This window comes from Aulonocara stuartgranti, assembly GCF_965226115.1.
Source record: "Aulonocara stuartgranti genome assembly, chromosome: 10".
NCBI classification, from domain to species: Eukaryota; Metazoa; Chordata; class Actinopteri; order Cichliformes; family Cichlidae; genus Aulonocara; species Aulonocara stuartgranti.
Genome location: NC_138946.1, coordinates 6696267 through 6721639, shown reverse-complemented (window position 1 = coordinate 6721639; position 25373 = coordinate 6696267). Strand labels below are relative to the sequence as shown.

At 39.8% G+C, this 25373-nt stretch overlaps 1 protein-coding gene across 1 annotated transcript; it reads right to left on the bottom strand.

Annotated features, from left to right (window-relative positions):
* Window positions 1–820: 820 nt before the first annotated feature.
* Window positions 821–24090, bottom strand: castor2 (cytosolic arginine sensor for mTORC1 subunit 2). Its single transcript, XM_082550117.1, has 9 exons — window positions 23778–24090; window positions 14220–14290; window positions 12408–12601; window positions 9445–9577; window positions 7965–8088; window positions 6264–6374; window positions 5234–5316; window positions 4107–4201; window positions 821–3571 (listed from the first exon to the last, which is right to left on the bottom strand). The coding sequence occupies exons 1-9, from the start codon at window positions 23888–23890 to the stop codon at window positions 3509–3511; spliced, it is 987 nt and encodes a 328-aa protein (XP_082406243.1). The 5' UTR covers window positions 23891–24090; the 3' UTR covers window positions 821–3508.
* Between the last annotated feature and the right edge of the window lie 1283 nt (window positions 24091–25373).

Sequence of the window (25373 nt, the reverse complement as noted above, 5' to 3'; positions counted from 1 at the left end):
CCCAACATTCCGTCCCATACACACCCATTATAAACTCTGAAACGGGTGAAAAAACATCATGAAACTTAAACTGGAACTGAAGAAAAAGTATAATAGATATTGAAAAGATAAATACAAGTTGAATAGTTGAATGTCTTGTCTTCGTTTTAAAGTTTGAATGGTGGCTCTATGTGAACGTATGTTGAAGTAGTAAGAGTTTAAAAATGAGTAAGTTGAATGAGAATTTGAAGGGTCTCCCCATTGAAATACATGGGAAATTTTTGTTGAATAAAGTTGAATAAAATTAAAAATATAAATGTTAAAAATGAGAAAAGTAGAAGCACACCATTCCAAAAGAAGAGGAATCTAATGGTGTTTGAATGGTTTTGAAGGAGATAGTCGGCGAAAAACGTACGGAATAGGAAAAAATAATAATAAAGATTAGAAGAACAATACTGTGAATGCTTTTCAAGCATTCACACTAATAAATACTGCAATGAAGACAAAATTTGTCCCCTCTTGGCATTAGCTACCACCACTCAGTGACTAATGCTAACAGGGCAGTTAAGTTGGCAGATAAAAGAGTCAACTGCCACCAGCCAGCCTGACTCAGAGGTGAAGAGAGCAAGACCTGGGGGATGACTCAGCATGTCATCACGGATCTTTAGCATCGTCAAGTGGGGATGTGATATCCACTAATTTAATTCATCCATGGCTGCTACACTTCATACATTTTTGTGTTAAAAAAATCACTAGTTTATTGCTTCGAGTACACAGCCCCTCTGTCGGTAAGTAAATACAGTAAAATGACACATGGGTGAAAAGTGAACACGCAAGCAGCTCAAAAAACAGCTAGTTTATTTTTTTTCATTTATTCCCCTCCCCACAAAAGAAGCTTCAAAATGAAAGGCTTTCTCTTTGAAATGCAATCAGAAGAAATAACACCTTCCTCATGTTTTAACACTGATAAATACAGATTATCTACTAATCAAATGTGATCAGAGGAGAGGCTGCAGATAGGTGGAAGGTGGTGTGAAGAGAAGAAAACAAAAAGGAAGAAAAACATCATCACCAACGGTTAATACCAACAGAAATCGTTCCATGTGGACAAGATCTAGCTAAAGAAAAGAGCCCTCTCTGGGTTCACATCAGTACAGCAGGTCTGTGGGGGTGGGACCTGCATTAAAGTGCAGACTGGAGTAGGAGAGGGGCAGCTTCAAGACCAAAATGGACACCAGGGCTCGGAGTGTAACCTTCCTTCCCCTGTGTGAACTGTAGCTTATGTTAGCACACTTGCACTGACATTATTCTAGCTCATGGAAGTGGCTCAGTAATTTATTACTAGTGTCGATGCAAATCTTTTCAGCGTTTCTCACTCCAATGCACACTGTGAGCAACACGGTCACTGGAAAGTGTCGGCGTAATTGCTCTCAAACATGAGAGTTTTTGGCAGTACAAGGTTGGAAAACGGGTCATGCTGTTGGTACGATTGCCATCAAAAGCAACTATTTAGTAGTGAACGGTTTCTTTAAATGAGACAGATGCTCGTGGAGGAACTTCTGTTATTTTTACCGTGTTCAGTGTTGTTGGTACGCGCTTATTTGAAGTATTGACAGGGTGGAGCTAGCCGCTCCCTCCTGTCCCCCCGCAGCCTCTACTTTCATACTTTTGAACACAGACCTGCATTGTAAAGTTAATGCGATGTGGTGGGATCACGAATCCACCTCAAAAGATTATCTTCGGGGTTTCGTTTTTTTTTTTTTTTTTTTTTTAAATCCATCAATCGAATCAATATCAGTTGGAGTTTCAGATATATTTCTGGGTATGAGGAAGATTGTAAAGGTAATTTGAAATTTTATGTGCCTGGTATAGATCTGCACTGAGTATTTTACTAAAGCTGGGCATACACTGTGCGATTTCTTTCAGTCGCGTTATTCAGCTTGCGCTCAAACTGTGTGACTGAATCGCAGAGGTTAGAAATTCATAGGTCAGGATGCTCTGACGTGACCTTTAGCTTGGTAACATGAAGTGAGGTGTTAATCGCTTCTCAGGTATACTACACAATCCACGACACAGGATTAAGGCTAAACTCAGGCCGATCCCCAAGACGGTCGCACGAGTGAAAAATAGTCTCAAAATGGGCCAAAAATCACAGTGTATGCCCAGCTTTACACTTTTTAATGGCTATTTTTTGCATTTTTAAATTTGTATTCTTATTTTTTTTTAATACAAACTAAACCAATTAAAATCAGTTTCTTCACGTCCACTGATTAATACTCACTCAGTTTGAAAGATGAGGAGGATAAGTGGAAGAGAATGGCTGGATGGAGTTTTTAATCAACACTTTTCGACCCTCCATAAAAAAAGGAAAACCCAGATTGATTTCAGTGTGCAATTTTTATGTTTTAAATTAGATTAACTGACACAATATGAACAAAGAGAAATAACAATTTAGAGCTAATTTAAAACCCTCACAAGACGGTACAGACTTAAATTTAATTTTGTGGCAAACTGACCCTAAATTTGGCACATAGTGGTTAGTGTGGGAGTGGTTGTAATGCTCACGTGATAGTGTTTCAGAGGTCTAATGAGCACCATGTTGACCATTTCAGGTAACAAACAGTGTGCAGAAGAGGCTGATGGGAATGGCTCAGAGACGTTTTGAACTGATTGTGACACTGTGGGAGAAGTTATTAAGAATACGTCAACTGGGAACTTTCTATATCCTATCCAAAATCAAATAAATCAACAACCTCTCACAAAAATGACGCCTATCAGCCAAATCGCTGAAAATAATCAAATCTACGGATCCTGATTGGCCCGTCGATCATATTGCTCACAGTGTGCATGGATGTAACTTATTAAATGCACAAAAAAAATGATTCACTTCACGTTTCGCCAGACTGATTTTAAGTCTGGGGGACTTCAATAGTCAGATCGATGATTAAAACACGTTCAACGATGACTAAAAAGCAAAAACAAGCGCCAACGCTGGCTGTCTCCTTCAATTGCACATGTGCAGTATTTTAGACAAAGGCATCGGTTTAGGCATTCATACATGTTGGCACTGAGAAAAATGACCTGTGGAAAAACAAAGCAAACAAAAAAGGAGAATTTGATAACTATATATAATAATTATTTTGCTTTGAGAGTACATTCGTCATCTTTCCATGAGAGGAATTATGTAACTAATACAGTAGGGTGCTCAGGAGGGTCAGGGAGTGGGAAGAAGCAGCTTTAGAGAAGAAAAGAGACAGTTTGGTAAACTAATGCAAAAACTACCAGAGCGTGGAGGTGGAGGGGACTTGGGCACGAAGGAAGGCAAAGAGTAGTTGGGGGGGTAAAGAAAATGGTTGAGTAACAAAGGCTTCCCTAACACACTGTCACCCTCCTCTCTCCCTCCGTCCTTCCTTTCAGAGTTGACCCACAGTAGTCCGCTAGCAAGCTCTTGGCACTTTTTGGACATGATAAACTTTTTAAACAAAATGACTTTGGAGATGGTAGTCGTCATCGCTTTCTCCAGCTTCCTTCACTGTGCAGCACTCTCAGTCCGCAGTGCGCCAATGACACTTTGGATGTTTTCTTCAGGAACCTGAAGAAGACGCAAAGTAACTGATTAGAACTTTCTGATTGTATTTTCATTTGTTTTTGATGGCCCCAAAAACATCTGAAAAAGCTGAAACAGTTTCTCTCCAGCTGCTTAGAGCCTATGCTGATGCCATAAACTGTATATAAAAGATGGACGTAGTTGCTACGATCAGTGCCTAGTGTCTTCTTAAAGCCTCGAGTTGAAGGTTTTCTGGAAGTGAAAAGCAAGAACTAAAAATCTTGACTTGAAACTAGTGAATTAAGTCAATAAGAAAGAGTTTACTGGAGTCACAAAGCCATTTTCCCAAAGACTTCTATACAAATTAGACAAGCGACCCCCTGTTGGCCACTGGAAAGAATGCAAGTTTAAAGACACCTTTGCACTGGCTTCACTCTACAGACCCAGATGTGCTATGCATGTCCATCTTTTATATACAGTCTATCATGGTGTCATGAACTGGTTAGACTAACCAAACAGCCCAACAATTACAAACAAGTTGATTACAAACCAAACATATGCAGTAGAAACTGTTTCTTACCAGGGCGTGGTCAAACTTGAAGGTGCTAATGTAGTAAGCTGGAATGTCAGCCGTCGCCAGCGGTTCTGATATCTGAGCCACGATGCCGCACTCATCTGCAGACCATTAAAAACACACTCTTTAACCTCTCAACAGGCCCCACAACCACTCTACAACTCATTAAAGCATGTTGATAAATACAATACACATTAATCATGATAACACTTATTATCCTGATTAGAGCAGCCAGGTCTGAGGTCTTCTTGTGAAATTCTAGCTTTTTTTTTGTCTGCTAAGGCTTCACTTAGCCTGATTATTGATGCTCAGGTAAGCTGTTATATGAAGGTGGTTATCAACTAACATAAGCCTCTAACCAAACAGAAAAATGAGAAGGTCTACCGACTTTACAAAGGAAAACTATAAAACAACACAGCTGCTGCAGATTTGTCTCAGCAGTCTGAGTGTGTCTGGGAGGAAAACTATAGGATTACACCCACATATTTGGTCAGCAATAATAAAATTTCATTTATTTGAAGCCAGGAAGGAAAGCCGACAAAAATACAAATAACTGTAAGTTCACAGACTTCTCAGTATCGCAGCATTATGCACGGGGGGAATCTGACAGATTATTACTACTCCATGAAATTTCAGGTGTGTGTAAGACAGGTGCAGTTTTGTACTTTCACCTGCTGCCCTGGTGTTTAATGGTCTCACAGCAAAAAAGAAATGAATACAAAAAATATAATTTAAACATAGGTTTAACCTACAAGTACAAATAGGTGTCTTGTTTTAGGATCATACATTAAAGGCAACAGGAAAAAGTTCCTGGAAATAGTACTTTTTTATTGTCTGTTTAGGGTTAGATAAAGACTTTAGATCTTCCAGGAACAGTGACACAGTTTTCAGTGGTGGTTTCATACCTGTTAATCTTTTATCTCAGGTATAACCTGCAGTTAGTATGGCAATCTACCCTGGTAAAAAGTGAACCACCTTTTTAATGCTAAAGACTGTTAACTACACACTGGGATGGTTGTCAAACCAGTTCTGACAACGCTGATCTTGATACTTGAACATGTGCTTTGTTGGCATCAATCTGTAGTAGCATGTGGCCTGCTTCTATCCATTACTACAGCAACAAAAATACTCACCAAATCCTAAAGGTTGCCCTCCAATTCGAACCATTTTCCAAAGCTCACCAGAGGCACTGGTAAAAAGTACATTGTTTGGAAACCTGGAAGAAAAAAAAAAAAAACAGAACAATTATATTAGCTTCAGTATTTATTAAAATACAATTGTACCACATAAAGGCTGGTTAAGTTACTCACTTATGCAACACAAGTGTGGTCATACAATTTCTATATTTCTGAATTGTTACCAATAATAAGACATAAACACAGTATTAAATCATTCAGTTCCAGTATTTCATTAACTCTGTCATCTTTAAATGTTTTCCAAGAGTGGCTTTATTTGACCTTTTTTTGCTTTACTTAACAAATTATGGCACCAGGCATGGTTGGCAGATAAAGGTGCATCAGAAGAAGCCACTAGCCACTCAGCACAGTGCAAAAACAGCTAAAGTCTGTTTCTGCTGTGCACCCCGCTGCACTGAAGAAAAGAGCCATTGTAAGGCAGAGTAATTTGGGTGACCCATCCCTTTAAGGCAACACATTCGGTCTTACATAAAACGTAGGGACATTGCTGACCTACATGCTGCAGAAACAAAATCTAAACTTAACAATTCAAGTTCACTCCAGTTGTTATTTTACTTCCACATGGATTGAAGAGGTTACTAACCAATATAATGCGGACCTTTTTTTATTCATTGGCAGCCTTTGATCAGATGCTAACACAGGAGAAACCATGTGGGACCTGCAGCTGCTCAAGTTCCTTGATGGCCCTCCTGCTTAATTAGTGTACACTGTTAGAAACTAAGGGAGTAGATGAGTCAGACTGAAACCCACTGTGACTTATGTGCAATACACCCGATAGCTCTGCTTATTGCCTAGCAACAAACTAATCACCACCTCAAACAACAATCAGAAACGCACTCCCCTGCATGAATACAAGCTGTCCTTTTAGTGGGGATTAACAGACAACAAAACCTTGAAAGAACAAGTGTAGTTAATTACACAACAGCAGTGCACATGAAATGTTGAGTGGTGGGTGTTTTTCTTCTACCTTTGTGTGGTCTGTTCATCCATGACCAGAGAGATGTAGCCCTCGATCAGGGAGAAGGAGAAGAAGCGGATGTGGTTTGAGTCTTCACTGGATGCTCCAGACTCTTTTTGCCTGGCAAAGACAAAAACAATACAGTTTTTGATTGGACCTGTGACACTTTGATTAATTTCTCTCTGTGTTGCCTAACAGCTTGAGTAGGTAGACTGGTTTCTGTTTGAAGAACTCAGGGTTTTCCATTTAAAAAAAAGGAAGATTTTGAAGTCCGTGCCTGTGTGCAATGTTGTCCTTGGGTTCCCTAACAATGCTAACAGTGAGAGTTGATGAGGTCATAGAACTGCTATCTGTTAAACAATGTACACACTGGAAGCGATTCGCTCGAATGTGTCCATCAGAGACCATAGAAAGTGGAAGACATTTGACATCTTCAAGCAACTACAGCTAGAGACATTAAGTGGGCGGGGCCTGTGATAAAGGCCCTTCAGTCGAGCGGCGAAAAATCACTAAATGTCCAAAGTGTGGAATATCCAATCTGGGTCAGTGAGGAGTTGCTGCCCCAAGTATGGGAATCTGAGTACCTCTCGATCTTGTTTCTAAGGAGGAAAACAAATCCTATATTTTCTTGCTTTTTTAAAAAAACTTTATGGCATATTCCATTTGAAATCGGAAGCTAGAATTTCAATTTGATTGCCCTGTCAAGCTGGACTTTCAACTCAGAGAAGCCACACCAACACTGATTTAATAATCAGAGATGGTGGCAGTGCAACAACGAGGACTGGGACTTCCTTTTTTCCCCCCTTTAGTTTATAGAGCTATTTCACAGCAGGTGTTTTGACTGTCAAAAGCCAGAAAATAAGAAAATGCCCATTGAAAAAGTGCTGTAATTTACATTTCTAAAGTATCCTAGTGAGCCATTTCAGTGAACGAACACAAAACACCTTGAAAGGCCTTAAAATTGCCTCATTTAAGTGGAATAAAGCAGTCATTGTTAATGCCTGCTTTGACAGGACCAAAAAGGTCTCTAATTAAAGTATTACTGCACACAACATATATGTATAAAAAACAACCCTCAAATTATGCAGACTAACACACAATGGATGGAATCATTTTACACTATTCTCTCATTATTGTGTGGGGTTAGTCTTACGCTCTGGTGCTGCACTTACACGAAGATGATTAATGTGTGAAAAATATAAAAGATGAAAGAAGGGTTCAAATTGATGCATCACAGGTCAACACATTCTGACACTGAGCCTCATGTGTGGGCTGAGCTCCAGAACATTTTCCCAAAATGCCACCATTTAGCATCTCCTAATTTTTCCTTCCTTGTCTAGGAAATGAAAGTGAAAATAGTCTTCTATTCTCGAGAAAATAAGCTTTCCTGAATTTTACCCTTTTATATAATTCAAGGCAGTAAAGATAATTTTTCAGACTTGACAAGGCTCCAGCAGAAGACATCAGATAACTTTAGATTAACTTAGATAATTAGATAACAAAAAAACTGAATACTACTTTCCACTGTGGCCAAACTTCTCTTAATGAGCTAAATTTCTGTTTTATCCCTTTTAAGTAACATCCTACATTTGATTAATAGACTATAAAGAGATGCTGTCCTAATGTTCTCAGTGATTGAGTGGAATCCTGGCAACATGCAAAACATGCAAAAGGCCTTCAGGGCCTTAATGAAGTAATAAAATGTTTTACCCTCCAGAGTAAAACATGACGTCCATGAGCAGAGTGGCCACAGAGGGCAATGTGTCTGGGTCCAGGCTGGTCACACAGAACATGTTGCTGGGACTGGATAAGGGGTGAATGATAGGACGGGGCACTGAAAAAGATAATACATGAGGGCTTAGGAGGCTTCTTAATAAAAGACTACATGGCAATACATTTTCTGATCATCCTTTTTCCATTCATCTGAGCTTAGACTTCCCTTGTCTGTGCTGGGTGAAAAAGTGAGCTTGAAAACTGCATTTGCCAACATTAAGAAGGAGCTTTCAAGCTCAGCTTGTACACCAACAGGAACAAAACACAAATTGTATGAACAGCAATAAAGACTGTGTGCTGTGTAATTGAAAGCACCACAGTGCACTTAAGTGGAGCTTTAGTGGAGATTATCCAACAGCCGTTTCTACAATCATAAATAAACCTTTAAACATTAAGGTTAATTAGACACAATTTGATGTATATGTTTGCACATTTTATATTTAAACAATGCTGAAAAAGTTTACGCATTTATTTATATATAAACTTAAAATGTAAGCATCTCACCCGTAATAAAAACAAATCCACAACAAATGTAGTATTATTTCAGGGCTGAGAAACAAGCATAATTACATTTTAATCCCATTTTATAGATTTTATATCCCATTTCCTGTAGTGGAAACATTTAAATTTTCTTTTAATCCAGGACTAGTCTTAAAGGGGGCCAGATTATATTATATTACATACATGCTGTTCCAGTCGTTGATGCTCATATTAAATACTGTAAATGTGGGCCACAAGGACAGGCTTCAGCGTGCAGTAAACACTTAACCACTGAGCCACTGAGAGCGGATGTTAATATGGTGATCTGTGGGTGTGAGCACAGAAGCCCCACCCACCTGCTGTTTTAACATTCTGTGCACGAGGGGCAGCCAATCGAAAGAAAGTGGTCTCAAAGGGAGAAAGAACGGAGTCATAATGGCTTGAATGAACTGAGGTTGTACTATATAAGGTTTGTTTTAAAGAGATACTTTAATAGATTCCAAGAAAAAAAAATGGAGCTGGAAATTAACATAATGGGTCCACTTTAATGTCTGTGAAACAGCACAAATTAATATGCAGAGATTATTACGTTGAAGAAACAAGTCTGAAAACATTTTGTAAGTGCTTTGCAAAACCCATTTCCGATTACAGAGATCTCAGTATCAATACACTATCGTCCAATCGCATTGCAGATTGCATTTGTGCAGATGTAATCTCAAAACCACACAGTGGCGACAATTTGGCTTTTTAAAAATGGATCCGTGTTAATAAACAATGACCAGTAACCTGGACGTCTTGGCCCAAGTATTGGCCATGGATCCCCTCAAGTTGGCAGAAATATTGAAATGTCAGTCCACATTAAAGGCTGTTAAAGGCAGGGTGAAAGCATTAAGCTTTTCTCTAGACAGAAATATTGAATTATTTTGTTAACTCTTACCTAGTTTTGGTTTCACAAAGCCATTGGTCACCCCCAGATTGTGAGCAGCAACAGTCTCCCCGTTGACCACTCGAAACAAAGTGAATTCGGAAGACAGAGTGTGCATGACCATCGGGAGGTCTCGCTCTCGAACCTGGGGACGGCAACATGAACGAGTTCAGAGGTCAAGAGTAAATGCTGAATATGTAACAGGAAAGAAATGTCGATGAATTTTCAGAGAAATCGTTTGATGGGAAATCCCACTCTTATTCTCCTAGCCCGAGCTTTTTTCTAATGAAATGCTTTCATTTATTTTCAGTGTGCCCACTCTCTTGCTTGCCTAATCTACATTTGCTTTTAATGACTTCCTACAAAATGGCTTTTGATAATGAGCAGAAAATGGGATTGGGCTGTTCATATTCAGCCAGATTTATATGTTCTGAGGAGGAGCAGAGAAGACAGTAAAGCTGCATTCTTTGCTTTAAACACAGCCTTTAGTTCTGAGTATTAGCATGGGCGGACAAAATGGAACATGGATCTTTGCCTCTTATGCCAACCATGCCGTCCTGCATCATTAGGGCTGAGCAATATGTCAAAGCAGGTTTATTTGTTGAGCTCTTTTCATACACGAAGGTAAACATGTGCAACATAAAGCAAAGGAGCATACAACGGTTAGAAGTGGAAAACAAAGCAAATTGAAACGCAAACAGACCAAGAAAGACATGAAAAGCGAGAACTGGCCATGAGCCAATGCATTTAAGATGATTATTGTTACAGTCTAATCAGATCATCATGATATGACTCACTCAAATGCATTTTGCATTTTTTGGTCCTTGTGTAATTGCATTAAGAGCGGGGTTCACGAGCATGTGGCTTTGATATGTATTGTGGAGAATTGGAAGATTAAGTTGAAAGGGTCAAGAAGACCTCGGGGAGCCAGAACTTTTCACAGCAAATTTCAAGGAAATTAGTTTTCCAGATTTCTTAGAAACTAATTGCTGACAGCAGGGGTAGAGAAAAAGCCACCAAAATTATTATGGTAATGAAGCAATTAATATTTATATTTCTTTAACTTTGCTGTCTCTAATTAAAACTAAGCTGATCTCTGTTTAAGGTGGGAAGGGTGGCAGCACGAATTTAATTGGCGTATTAGCTGTCGCTCTTGTAATTGTTGCTCCTGAGAAGCTGGTGTGTGTGGCAGATCTGAGCAGACTGACTCAGTCAGGATGCTTGTTGCTCTGTTGAAATGGGTGTATTCAACATTTGGGTCAGGCTTTACCGCTTTATGTAACACAAAAGATCATAGCAGTGAAAAAATAAAACATCTTAAGCTGGTTTGTCTTTTGGCCTGCTGAGGGATTCAGTAATGCAATGAAACACAGAGTGAAATGAAGGTAGGAGATGGCTTGTGGGTGTGGATGACAAGGTCAGTGTTGGACGTTTTCTTTACCTCTTTTCATCTTATATACCAACAATTAGGACAGTGGGAAGGAGCCTGTGTCGAGACAGGAAGCATGCCCCGAGTATGATACCTTAAATTCCAGCAAGAGGCTGATCTGCTGATCCCCTTTATGTAACAGATTATCAACATCAGCACAGGTTTTTTGTTTTTTTTTTCCATTTTCATGAACATGCTGAAGCTGGTCAGCAGGCCTTGTTTTTCCATTAATGCAAGGCAATAAAAAAAGAAAGGAAAAAAGACTCCCTGTAGCCAAAAAGGCATGAGAAAGGATTTCATCCTAAATCAAAAGAAGTGGGGCCGTGCAAGGTACACTATATCCAAGGTTATTGCTTTTTCATATCAGGCACTGTAGATGTAAACAACTGTGCTGCCAGGAGTTGCATAAAAGACAAATAATGCAACACACCGAGCATGCTAAGAAGAAGATCAACTGTTGGCTCATAACACACAATCATCTTTACTAAACAGAACTGAAAAAGAAACTGCACTTTCAGTTCACTCTGACAGACGGGGGGGGGGGGGGGGGGGTGGGGAGGGGGGGGGCTGTGTGAGGTCAAGTGCTGTCATGATACCTGAAGCACAGTCTGGATTCATATCAATTAAAATGCATCCCAGTGGTTCCCACTGAGCATGCAAATAAGCAGCGGAGAGGCGGCTCTCACTGCAGCAGTTGCTAGTGCTGTTTTTCTACTTATCGCCATTAAAATACCTGTGAGATCAGAGGATGGTACTACAAACAGTTTACTTCTGATTTAGCTCAGCATGTGATGGAGTGATGGCCTGTTCAGTGTATACAGCTGTGTATTGCCTCTCATCCAACAACTATATACAAAAGATGGGCTACCATGATGTCATGGGTTTGTAAAGTCCCACTTTAAAGTCTCAACTTGGACTTGGCATCACCATCTTGGTTCTTGATTTCTGTTCAATTTTATTTATTAGGCGCCAAGTCACAGCAAAACTCTGCTCAAGGCGCTTTAAAATGTAAGGTAAACCTCTACACTACTGCAGAGAGAACCAGACCACCCTCTATTAACAGTCACTTGTTGACAGTGGGAAGAAAAACTCCCTTTTAACAGGAAGAAACCTCCGGAAGAATCAGGCTCAGGAAGGGGAGGCTGCTGCAACCAGTGGGGAGTGAGGGGGAGGGAGACAGGACAAAAGATAGTGTGGAAGAATGAAGGGAAGATCTAATTGTGAAACTGACAGAAGCCTCACCCCAAAAACATATTGTCTATTGTACTCTACATGAAACCATAGTGCAAAACTAGTTTCGAGGTCATAAATTGTTGTGCAAAACGCCCCCTGCTGGTTATTAGAAAGGATATTTAAGGGGCTTCTGTGCCAACCTTTCTCAGAGACTACACCCATTTTTTAATCCTATGGTATTGGTTGATGTCAATTGGGATAACTCCAGCCCCTCGAGCCGTGTGTCGAGTCATTTTTTTGAGAGCATCACGTGGCTGTCGAGACCCACACCATTCACACACAGAACCTTGACATGAACAATATTCACACTCACCAGGATGAAGTCCGTCTGATACGTCGACAGCATGAAAACAGAAATGTTGTGGTCGGCCAGTGGTGCGATGACTGATTTAGCGATTTTGGTGACTCCTATGGGTTGTGAAGTGGATGTGTTGCTACCTCCTGACACCACGTTAAGGGCCACCCACGTGGCGTCGGCAACGCTGATGTGCTCCGACTGGGGCAGCTCTGGAAATGAAATCAGAAACAATTGGGAGTGGAGCTGGTACAGTTGTTTGGCTGTCACAAAATTTAATGGTTAAGATTTGAGACAGATTGTTTCATAGAGGCAGCAACACAGATGGATGGATTTAATCTTTACCAACAACCTCTTTGGAATAAAAAGAAAACAAGCTGGGTATCAGTAGTTTTCATCTGCACTCATTTCTTTCTTTTTTTGATCTGTAATGTACTCACTTTTGCATAATAAATACAGTTTTATTTCTGACTGATTAGGAATATGATACTTTTAACAGCTTTGAGGTAAGGTCACAGAGCAAAAGCATTAAATATTAGACCAGCATTTCCCTTTCTGAGTCATTCGTGAGTCAGATTTGTGCCTTGATGACTCTCTTTGTCTTCTTGAGCCATTATAACTCTGAGCTTTAACATTTATCATTATCCTGTCACTGGTGCCTGTAGCTGTCTAATGACTTCAACACAGAGAAGCCACGGTTGTGTTTACACCAGTGACTGGGATAAAATAATGAACCCCGCAGGTAAGAACCACAGACTGTGTAAATAAGACGTCAATGCACTAAAGCATCCTCTATTTAACTCTGAATCTGCTCATAGTTGTTAAAGAAAACTTAAGACTACCACTATCTCGACACAAGGTTTAATGCAGTCATAGCACAAGTGAGAAGTAGGGTCATTTTCTCATGGAGAAAGAAGAGCTGGACTTCTTTCTAATGGCCATTAGGGGGCAACACATCTGGTAAAGAAGAGCTGGCTTTATTTTTTTAAACCCAGAATCGATATAAACCTTTTAGAAATACTTTATTAATCCCAAAGGAAATAAGGCTAATAAAGCATAACTTTTAGTTGCTAGGTGAGTTCCGATTCAAGTAAAAAAAGAGAACAGGGCTCACCTGGCAATGATACTCCCATGAGTGAAATGTCCAATTACTGTGAGGGACTGTGTATAAAAATGGCTGCAATTTTTAAACTGTTATGTAATACTTTTGTTAAACCCCTCAAATAAAAGCTGAAAGTCTAGACTTAAACCGCATGTTGGTGGTTTGATTTAAAAGCTACTGTGACGGTGAAAAGAGGCAAAGTTACCAAAACTGCATCCATGTCCAAATATAATTTACAACATACAAAGTATGATCTACCCAAGACATGTGGACTGAACTGGGTTGTGCACTCATGGGCTAATTAGGGACTAATTGTCCATAATCAACATGCATAAGGATATATAGTATGCATCTTCTTGGGGGTTTCCAGTATGATTTAATTTCACAATGTAGTTCAGTTCAATATAAGAAAGACAATAACCCACAGAGCCAGCCACCAGTAGAAAATACCTGCACCAGTTACGCAACAAATAGCCTGTAGTCTCCAGGGTAACTAAGGAGGGTCACCCTGGAGAAGGGTGTGTAATGACACGGATTCACTCACTCAGCCAACACAGCGAGACAGCTTGGCCTCACATCTATAATGACAAAGTGTTCTCAAACAGTGTCAGCTGAAGCCGCGCGGTGCTGGTGAGAATCATAGATTACACAATGCGACCTTCTCTTGCCGCCTGGTCTCTGGTTGCCACAGTGACTTCAAAGATTAGTATCCACAAAGCGAGGCTCACCTTTAAATCCTTCCTCGTCGACGATGATGGTATAGTCCTCTGGAGTCTCTGTCAAACTGAAAAACTTGCATCTAAATTGGAGGGGGAAAAGAAAAGGGAGAGCAGATCAAACAGTGGAGAATATACGTGGAAAGTTTTAAAATAATCTTAATAATCTCTCACTGTTTCTCCTTCCTCACACTATAAACACACACATCATGTGGAATTAACCTATAGACTGTACAAAGTAGTGCTTCTGGGTATAAAATAAGTGCAGAAGGGTATTAAAGTCAGTAAACACAGAAAAATCTGTCTCAAACTGAGCATTTGGCACAATCTAATCACAAATGCTTATGTGATTATTTGAAACTTTGACCATGTTTAATTTGACCATCCACCATCATTACAAAAAAATAAGGAAAAAAATTATATTAGGTCCCCTTTAAATAAACACCCACAAGGACCAATGCATGTCTTCATCATCTTCTATTGAATATGAGGCTCACAAACCCAGTGATTAATAAAGTGCTGGGCAGCTTTACCCCTCTCCAACAGACAAAGGCAAATTTTGCTTTGACAGGAATCTCCGTGATCCAGAGATGTTTTTAAATGCACAAAATATACTGAGGCTATGAGCTCAAAACATCTATATCTGACAGAAATCCCTTATCTGTAAGTACGTTTTAGGCCATACATATACATATACAACTTTGGTATAAGTGTTTGGAATTAAAATCATTTCATTTTAGCTTTGGTTTATCTGTCTAAGAGTTTGGTTTCTTTAACAGTGAGAATTAAAGTCTCATAAAAGGCCAGTGTAGCTGTAGATTCACACAAACATTTACTGGAAATTATATAAAGAATCTTTGGTCACTATGCGATTAAAAGAAGTGAATTTGCTGACTGACCACCTCTACACAGACCACAAGCCAGCTGACGTTTGTGTCTTGGACTTATAATTTACCTGACTTACTGCAACTTGCAATGACCTCATGAAAAACTTGCACAAGCATAATTTCAGCACAACAACAGTGGAGACAAAGTCTTAAAAGCAAGTTGTGCCACTGAGCTGAGTCTTGATAATGATCTGAGTAGCTATTTTCCAAGAAATCCTCAGTCATATCTGATTTAAACACTTAAAATGTTTGGCTACTGCCTAAAAACAGATTTGGAAAAGCTTTTTCTCCCCCACACACGCAGAGCTCAGTGCCCTCAGGGTCAACGTGTCTGACTCATCCCACCAGAGCACTGGGCAAATGCCATGCTAATTCATATTATGGATGCAGCATGAAATGGACCAGCTTTTATTGTTTAGCACTTTTCTAATCTTATTTGACCACTCAGAGTGCTCTTCACTATAAGCCACATTTACCTTTTTCACACATAATCATACATCACGGTACTGCACTTAAGCACTTTGCAGCCTCACCTACGGCAAAATTCCAATCATCAGTTAACCAAACATACATGTGTCTGGACAGTAGGAGGACGTCAAAGAACCCGGAGAGACCTCACACAGCCTGGAACATGCACACTCCACACAGGAAGGCTCCAGCCAACCAGGAGGTTTGATCTTGCTGTGAAGAAACAGTACTAACTGCTGCTCTAACCAATCTCCGAGGAGATATGCACATAGTCAAACTGTTGTGAACTTGAGATTTGCACTTGTTTGAGCGCTCATATATTTCAGATTTGTCTGTTGATAAGCCCATCTGGGCAGGGGCGTTACAGAAAAATCCCACCTACATTTCTATTTGTATTTTGATTCTTTTTGACTGCCTCGTTTCTGCATCATCATGTGCCTTGTTGAGGTAAATGGCATATAGAAGTGACAGATTATTAACAACTCAGTGTTCCTCATCAAATTTTGTTAAGAGGACACTTTTGAAAACCACTAGTCAGATCTGACCACATCTGCCTCTTGACATTCAGATCATCGCATTTAAACTGTTCTCAGATGGTAACAGATGTTAGAGACAAAAGTGTGCCCCAAAGATTTTACAACAAATGGAAAACGGTGCAGTAGGAAAAACAACACACACAACGCTCCTCTGATAATCACATTCTTTACACACCAGCTACTGAAAGCTCACACTTCATATTGGCTGAAAGGTGTGAATAATGACAAGAGAATAACAGAAAGGCTCTCAGAGGGAACAGCAGGATTTCCTCCTGGCATTAAATGAGCTGTCAACTGTCACTTTGACTTGCAGGGTGTTTTGCAGAGCGAGAACATTAGAATGATGTGCACTGAAGGCTTTTCTTGTGCCCGGGCTGGCAACACACCTATTCAATGACTTACTTCAGTCTTTGACATTGTTCCATCTAGATCAGCAGCACAGATTTATTGTGCTACTCCCGACTGTGGGGGTGATCTCTGAATATTCAGCCTTCATTACTCACATTCTGTGTGCCTGCAAGGAACTTCACAGGGAGCCTTTAAATGAGTTTATGCTGTCAACCACTGCACTGCAAATGTGTTTGTAAAAACTCAGGGCACATATTAATGGAATTACGCTGATATATGATCTGCATAAAGTCATACATCATTTTATTTAGGAGTTGGAGAGGAATTGAAAGAATGTACAGAATAAGAGTTTAAATAAGGAGAATATCTCCATATCTTTACATCACCAATGTTCATATTTAGGGCTGGTTATTGACCGAATCGATGTCAGTGGCACTAGAAGTCAGAATCAAACATCTAATCTGGATCTAAGGTTTGTTTAGTCTTTGACAAGATATTTCCTTTTTTCTTAACTTAAGACAGTGGCTTCACTTACATTACAGAGTATATATAAAAGGTGGATGCAGCTACAGAGATGTCAAACCAGACGTGTATTTCCTACACAATTAGTCTGTATCTGTGGTGAAAACTGACACACGGGACTGGGGTGCATGAAACAAGACATGCCGATAAATTTAATATTTTCCACTCTAATAATAATAATGAACTCTCTACATAATGGAGGAACTATCAGTTAGTGAGCTCAAACTTCAAGGTCTTGAAGTCCAGTGAGAGACAGCAGTCCTGTTCCGCAGCCTTGGTGAGCTCATCGTATTGACACATGAACCACTTCTCCATCTGCTGCAGGTTCTGGTTAGAATGACCCTCCAGCACTCGCAGCCATCGTCACACCAGAACAAACATGCAAGCTGGAGTCCAAGACTGTGGAGTTGGAGTCTGCCCAGGCACAAGATTAGGGTGTCTGGGGATTGACTCAACAGTGATCTGAATAGCCCACCCAGAGGAAACAGGAGTCAGAACAGGCCAGAGATGGCTAATTAGCAGTGACTGAACTTTGAAAATCTGAACGAGGGGATTGTTTCATGTAAAAACAGATAGCTTCTGTGATGAAAATAAAAAAATACATGGCTTGGGTGGCTGGAAATATATCTGGGTGTCGGCGTGTATCTGGAATACAGTTCACTTTGTCTCAGTATCTTTTGACGTGCTTACAAAGCACAATGAGGTCACCAATTTCATGCATTTTGTGGCTTAAATAGAGAAGTGGTGACACACTGGCCTTCCACATATTTGTAAGCTACTAAAAGCAACTTTGATGAAGATCTGTGCTGGGGGTGTGTATGCCCGAGTCCTTATATTGCTGGGATCAAACATGCTTGTTCACGGTATGAATCGCCCAGTGTTAAGCCACCCTATGTGTGAGAAACACTGGACTCTGCAAAAGGTAAGTCCGCCCTCCTTTATCATCCCAATTTGACTATCTCCATCCAATCTGAACCAGGGCCATAATATACAGCATAAGCATCATGCTGTATTCAGTAAGAGTGGGAAGTAGTTATTGAGACCATAAACTCATCAGGAAAGAGTTTACTGAGGTCATGAATCAAGGGAAAGTGTTGTCTTCTAGTAGACTTCTATACAGGTGGAGTTCTTTCTGCAATCGATCTGCTGACCAGAAGAAAGAATGAATAATTAATGCACTTCTGCCTTGGTTCTACTCTTCCATCTTTTATATACAGTCTGTGGTTTATAGATATTTTAAAAATTTTATTGAACTCCTACCAATTGAAGACTTCAGGTGAAACATTTGCCAGGGATGGGAACGGTGTGATAAGCATTCGTTCTTTTCACCAGCTATTTTTTTTTTTTATTATGTTTGTTTAGCTCAGTGTTTGCAATCATTATATTCCTCTTCATTCAAAGGCAGGCTGTCAAATTTAGAAAGAGAAGCCGCCAATATCCCTACACATTTACATTCAGCTGGAACGCGAGCCCAGAAAGAATTATTTAACATGGTAAAATTATTCTTCCGGCTGCTTCATGAAGGGGTTGCATCTCCTTGTACCATCTCCTTATTCTGTCAGTGTCGTCTGATTGGAGTGTTCATAAGAAGCATTTTTAATCCTGCCTAAAACTAGAAAGACAGTATTGGCTCCATATAAACACAGAGACACTATATCCAAAGACATGGCAGTCTATGAATCCTGCATAGAAATCTGTTGTAGAATAATGAAATGCTAAAGATGACAGCTGCCTTCCTCCTGCCTTTAAGAGCCAATCAACAGCTGAACCAAGAAACATATTAAGCGATCAAGTTGAGTACACAGTAATGGTTCACAACTGTCTCACCTGTGTGGTGGCAGGTGTTTCACTCTGCTTGTTACCCTAGCAGCTTAAGAAAATGTACTTTTTTTGTCCTACTGTATCCTTTACATGACTCTGTGTTTGTTCTTGTGGGATGAGCAGTTGATTGTGTTGGCACTCACTACATTGATTTTAAACTGTGTGCACGCAAGAACGACTATAACTTGATACTATTTTGGCATATGCCAATATTCTTCCAGTGATACGCGGAAGAATACTTTCATATGATTACATCTGAAGATACTTTGCATTTCATTCTACTTACTTCGTCTCAAATATAGAAGCATCAAATTTCACTCTAAAGGAGAACCACAGGGCATTTCCATCAGCTGGCTCCACTGAGAGGTATGTTATGTAATCACCACATGCTGGCATCGAGTTTCTTTCTTAGGACTGCTAGGAGCATGCTTGAACGTTTCCAGGACTGCTAGTTTTTCCAGCTTCGGTCAAGTCATAAAATTTGATTAATTTCTAAATAGAGTCAATTTTGTAAATGTGAGCAAAAATAGACAAGGCGAAGAAGATGCGATGGTCTATGAAAAAACTACAGGAAAAGATTGGATTAAAACTTTTTAGTTCTCAAATCTGGAAATCATTTACGCATGCATGCATATTATGTTCAGTGGAAGAAGGAGGCACAGCAGAGAACTATGATAGGGATGAAAGAACACTGTTGTAGGGGCTTATCAAAGGGGAGGCACGAAGGGGTGCCGAGGTTGCTGCTTCAACAACATTAGGTGGAGGATGGGAGAGTACAGAGAGGATTCATGGGGAAAGCAAAAGAAACAACTACAAAAAGAAACAAATTGCAAAACCAGTGTCCTCTAACGGACACTCGTGTCCTCTAACGGACACTCGTGTCCTACAGTCAAACAATGAATTTATGTAATCATTAATAGATGGCAACCACATAAACCTCCAGCTTGAAACACAGTGCATGACTTAGGGATGTGCACAAATCACCAAGTACTGTGTACAAGTAAGGCTGAAAAGAGTAAAAGTCCTTTAAGCTATGATTACTCAATCAAATAAAATGAAACTTTAATATGTTCCTCTGTTTCTCTGCCTTCCAGCAGCATTCATGTAGGTTTCCCTCATACACTGGGGAGGAAGTACAGCATCTGGGGGCCTTTGTGAAGGAGATTTTGAGCACCCAGTGCATTTTCTTTTCTGCATTAACTTAAAGTTAAAAATGTCTTTATTTAAATATGGGGGAAAAAACCCGAAGACAACAGAAAAATCCAGCACCCTACTGGAAAAACATGTATTATGTGTCAAATTCAAACAAGTATAGTCAGCTTTTCTTACTCAAAAATTTCACCGCTATGTCAACACACATACAAGCACAGTTTGAGCTTGTTGTTGTATGTGAGTGTGAGTCCTCAGTCACATGGGCTTCGAGACTGGTTGTTGACCACTTGGCAACCACCGGTTGTTAGGGAAAAGATGTATTCCTCAACTTGTTGCGCATTGTTGCTGTGAAATCAACTGCTAAAACCTTAATTAAACACTCCAGTTGGCAATAGCGTAATTGTGATCGAGATAGAGATTGTTACCTTTCCCACGAAACATTCAGTGTTTGTATGAACTTTCAATGTTGTTGACTGAATTTAAAGTCACATTTTGGGAGTAAATAAGACCTTTTGCTGAAGAAAAGCACTCACGCGTCAGTGGCGTTCCTCTGGGTAATGTGATTATTCTTCTTAAATAAGCCGTCTGCTTTTTACACGATTTTACTGCGAGAGATAAATGCATGTGTTCTAAATATTAGTTTGTAAGTACTCCCTGCATCGTCTCTGAAATCTACACCCATGTTTGCAAGAGCAGATCTGTAATCTGAACTCATGCTTGTATTCACAATCCTTAACTGGCTCTCCAACAGGAGGCGGTGGCGGGGGGGATTTCACAACAGACAAGTGCAAAACGCCAAGTTAAAACTGAATGGAAAAAAACAAACAAAACAAAGTTAAGTGAAGCTTCTTTCTTTGCACCCAAACCAGCCGTTTCTGCTGTACCACCAGAGAAAATGGACGAAGTGCATTATCACACCCACAGGCAGCACGCACACAGGAAATGCATGTAACACTCTGCACTTGTGAATACAGTGAGAGAACAGCTCTTTTACATATATCCATTTAGGTGGCTGGAAAATTTGATGAAAATGGAAGTGGACTAGCATTGCTTTTCTTTTTTTCTACTCTTACTGACCTCTCAAAGTCAAAGACATTCATGCAGCACTTCACACTATGATTTTAACTACCTCACATCCACGGCCAATTCAGAATCACATGCGTGCCTTTGGATTGTGGGAAAAAGCCTGAGATAACCATGCAGGCAACCTCCAACCAGAAAGCTGACTAGGAGATCAAAACCTAGGACTTTGTTGCTGCAAGGAGACAGTCCCAACCACTGCACCACAGTGCACCATTAACTGGACTGGGCCGAATGAGAATGTCTGATGAGCTTGTCTTACTTCAGATTCTGATTTGGAGCTTGTATAACTTGTGTAGCTCTTTTTAAAATGTGATTATTTTTGTCCCTTTCTAAATCAAATCAAAGTAAAATGAGATAAGTGACAATAAAGTGCAAAATCACATGGATAATAACTCCTCTGGCTGTTGCTTTAACTGAAAATATCAAGACAACCTGACAAACAACAGTTAGTTTAAAGAAAACAAACAAAAAGACAAAACCACAGGTGTCATGTTTCCTGACACTGACACATAAGTTCTGCATTTCCTATTTTACCACACCAGTGTGTGGTGGAAACAATGATTACTAAACTAAAAGCTCAAAACTATGACACTGCACTTGAAACAGCTGATTTTTAAGGTAACTAACACTCAAACTGGGGCTTTTGGGGAGCGTCACATGGCTGTAATCATAATCAGTCCACACACAGTAAAGGCAGCGAGTCTCTGTTAGTTTATTTGGTAGGAATCTAGGCATTTCTGACCACATGACTAAGTAAAATCTGTGTCCAAAATCCTATAGGGAGTTTTGTTTGTACAATTCTAACACTTTAAAGTCAACTTTTGCTATGACCACCTTTATTTTTCTACACAGACTGAACTCTCTTAGATAAGTTTTCTTGTCATTTCTTTAGGTAGTCTTCAGGAATAGTTGTCCAAGTTTCCTGAAAGACAATCAAAGCTCTTCTTTCGATGTTGGCTGTCTTTATACCCATTTTTCTGTAAAGATGATCTCACACTGCTTTAGTAATGTTGAGATCTGGGCTCTGGGCAGGCTAATCCATGACTGATAGTGTCCATATGTATTTTTCTATGTGTTTACTGCTCTGACAATGTGTTTGGGATCATTGTCATGCTGAAAAATGAAGCCGTTGCCAATCGGACACTTTTCAGAAGGTATTACATGTTGGATCAAAATCCGATGTTATTTTTCTTCGTTCACAATTTTATCAGCTTTGAGAAAATCTCCAACACCACTGGCTGAAATACAGCCTCAAACCATGACTCCACCATGTCTTAAAAATGGCCTTTGGCACTCACTGTTGTCTCTCTCTGCTGACCTGCATACATATTAATGAAGATTTAAACCAGCATTTTCAAATTTGGTTTGAAAATGGTCACTCCATGAGACCTCCTATGTCAGGTCTTTGCAACTTGTTTTTCATATTTCTTAAGGACCTGACCTTCAGATCATCATCATCAGTTCCTCTGCTATAGATGAACAACGCCGATGTCCAAAGAAAAACTTTGAAAGACCTTTCAGAAAGCCTGCAGAACTACTGCACTGGACCACTTAAAAAAATATAAGGAAGTCTGGCTTTATGGAAGCAAAACATAAAGAAAGGGGTGGCCGAGACTTTTGCACAGTACTGTACGTAGATGTAATCAAAAATGAGACAAGTCCAACAGAGAGGGGCAGCTGGTGATGACATTATGTTATTGAGTCAAAGAGTTGTAGCTATTTGACTGAACTGAGTGGTTGATTAGATTAAGCCACTCTTTGACGCAAGTGTTCCAGCAAAAGTAGCAAACATTTTACAGTCTCAGCTTCCAAAAACACGAGGATTCAATTCCCCCTGTGTTTTACATGTGAATGTAGTATTTGCTGAATTTTGGCTGATGGTTGGTGCATTCCTCCCTGTTCGTACAGACCAATCAACTATTAGATTAAACAAAAGCCTAATCTGCTGATAATGAGAACAACAGCCGCTGCCATGCTCCTTGAGCTAATCTTAATTACATCAGGTAATAATCAGTAATCTGACTGTTATTTTTGTTGTTGTTTTTAATCAGTAACTTCTCAGTAAATAGGGAGACATGATTGCCAGCTCACTGCCACACTAGGTCTGTCTTTCCCTCTTGTAAAATAGCCAGGAAGAAAACACACACACACACACACACACACACACACACACACACGAGTGTGAACTAATTTGCTTAGGCTTATTTTTAACAGAGTGTTAAAAACTGCACAACAGAGCTATGGTAAGTGTACAGGCCTGCTATCCTGTCACTGCCAGGGCTATTTAAATGAAAGTTTCGCCAGGCTGACTGGCTGTTAACATCCACTCAGCTGGACAGGATTCAGCATATATAGAGTGTAAATGTCCTCTGCTGCTTGTTTAAGTTTTCCCTGATGTTGTTATAATAGTCCTGACAGAGGTAAAACACCCCCCCACACACACACACACACAAACACACACTTCTGCTGGCTACAACCCAGCTACAGATGGCACGGAGCTACAAAATGACACTACAGAACAAGGATAGGCCTGGAAACTGGAAGCAGAGACTATTAAACATACAGCCGCATTTGTGAAGGACCTGGCTGGAGCACCAGCGAATACCGCTACCTTCTGTAACACAAGCATACAAGTCCATGCAGCCCCGGGCATTACTTTGCTCTAATGTTAACAGTAAACAGCACTTAGGACAATGGAAAAACATTCAAAGGTTGTGTTTTTACGTGGACGTCACGAATGGGAAGTTACCTACCTTGTTTTGGAGGCCAGGAAGGCGAGTTTTATTAATCCGTGAGTGCAAATCTGGATCCCTTCTTTCTCTATACTCGCCACTTTCAAGCTGTGCTCTAAAATATGAAGCTCCATCTTTTACGTCTTCTCATTTGAGGAAGGACTAAAATGTAAAAAAGAAAAAAAAAGCTAAATATTTTCAAATTAGATGCATGAATAAATAAATACACTCAGAGGGCAGGCCGAGACGTATTTAACAGAGAAAGAAGCAGGGCGACAGGGTGGAATAAAGAAAGCAAAGAGGTAAAAACGGACCTGCTGTCAAACCTCCAACGGAAACGTTGACACTTCCTGTCTGGTGTTTTTCAAAATAAAAGCGCCCGGCAGCTGTTTTTTGTTTGTTTGTTTTTTTGCCAGGGAGAGGAGGCTCCCAAATGTTTTATCTGCCTTAAAAAAATATCCATTCCAAGTCTCTGCTAAGTCTTATATTATCTGCTGTTTATATCTGCTGTCTTAAACTATTATTATTGTTGTTATTATTATTAGTAGTAGTAGTATAAACATTTGCATAAGTTTCCCATTAGAAATAACTACTACCTAGTTTGTGTCTCTTAGATTTGAGGATTATTATTTTTAATAATCTTGGGAATTGGCTCCAAGGTTTATTACCTCAGTATTCCCAAATATATCGACTCTACCACCTTGAAGGCTCATTGATTTGAATGGGTAAAGGCAGTTTTAATGTGGTTTTCTTTTCTATGCCCTTACTTTGAAGAAAAATGTTTAAACGGAAGTTGCTTTCTAGCCAGCTTGTCAGCTTGTCGGCCTTCTTAAATGGACCGCTGCTCCCCGTGTTTGCTCTCCGACTGGAATAGTTAGCAGCTGGTTGGAGTGAAACAAACAACTTGCCATTCAAACGCAGGGGGCGGGGCTGCAGTGTAGCGCGGCAGTATGGGATTTGTAGTTTTTGTCCGCAAGGTACAATAAAGGGTGCCGCTACAAAGCAGAATAAACTACAATGATTAGTGGGGGATTTTTTTTGTCCGTGTGAGACTGACCAGGAGAACCACCGCTGCCACCAGTATGTGCTTCCAGCAGCAAAGCCTCCAAATGCAAAATAACTTCTGTATGTTCTAATGCAAAGATATGTTGTATATTTTATATGTATGTAATATAGGAGCATATATAATAAAAATACCTTTGTTTTGGAATTTTCCCATAGATTGTTTGATTGCCATGTTGCTCTTGTAATGGCTTTCTGTGCACACATTAAGTCAGTACTAATGCATGGAATTAAACAGCACCAACATAATAAAATCTGAATAGAAATAGTCCTTTAAATGTGTACAACTAAGAAGCTGCATTTTCAAAATGTGTTCAAATAACTGTGGAAAAAGTACTGATTAAGAAAATTCATGATATCAGAGTTTTATAATCTGCTTATATCCTGTTCATCAGAGTTCACGTTATGAGTTAAATGCTTGGAACAAAGTAAGGAAGCTTAAATCTCAGCAGAGGGTTAACTCTTACTCAGATTATAAATACACAGCCCAGAATAACACACTAGAAAGTGTTAATGCAATCAACTGTAACTTCTTTATATTTTTAAATATACCAG

Bases quoted from the DNA above. Each gene is read 5' to 3' on its own strand.
- castor2 (XM_082550117.1), bottom strand. From the start codon at position 23,890: ATGGAGCTTCATATTTTAGAGCACAGCTTGAAAGTGGCGAGTATAGAG. The intron at 12,602-14,219 runs GTGAGCCTCGCT...TTTCATTTCCAG, and splicing joins CGACGAGGAAGGATTTAAAG to AGCTGCCCCAGTCGGAGCAC. The intron at 3,572-4,106 runs GTAAGAAACAGT...CGTCTTCTTCAG, and splicing joins TCAAGTTTGACCACGCCCTG to GTTCCTGAAGAAAACATCCA.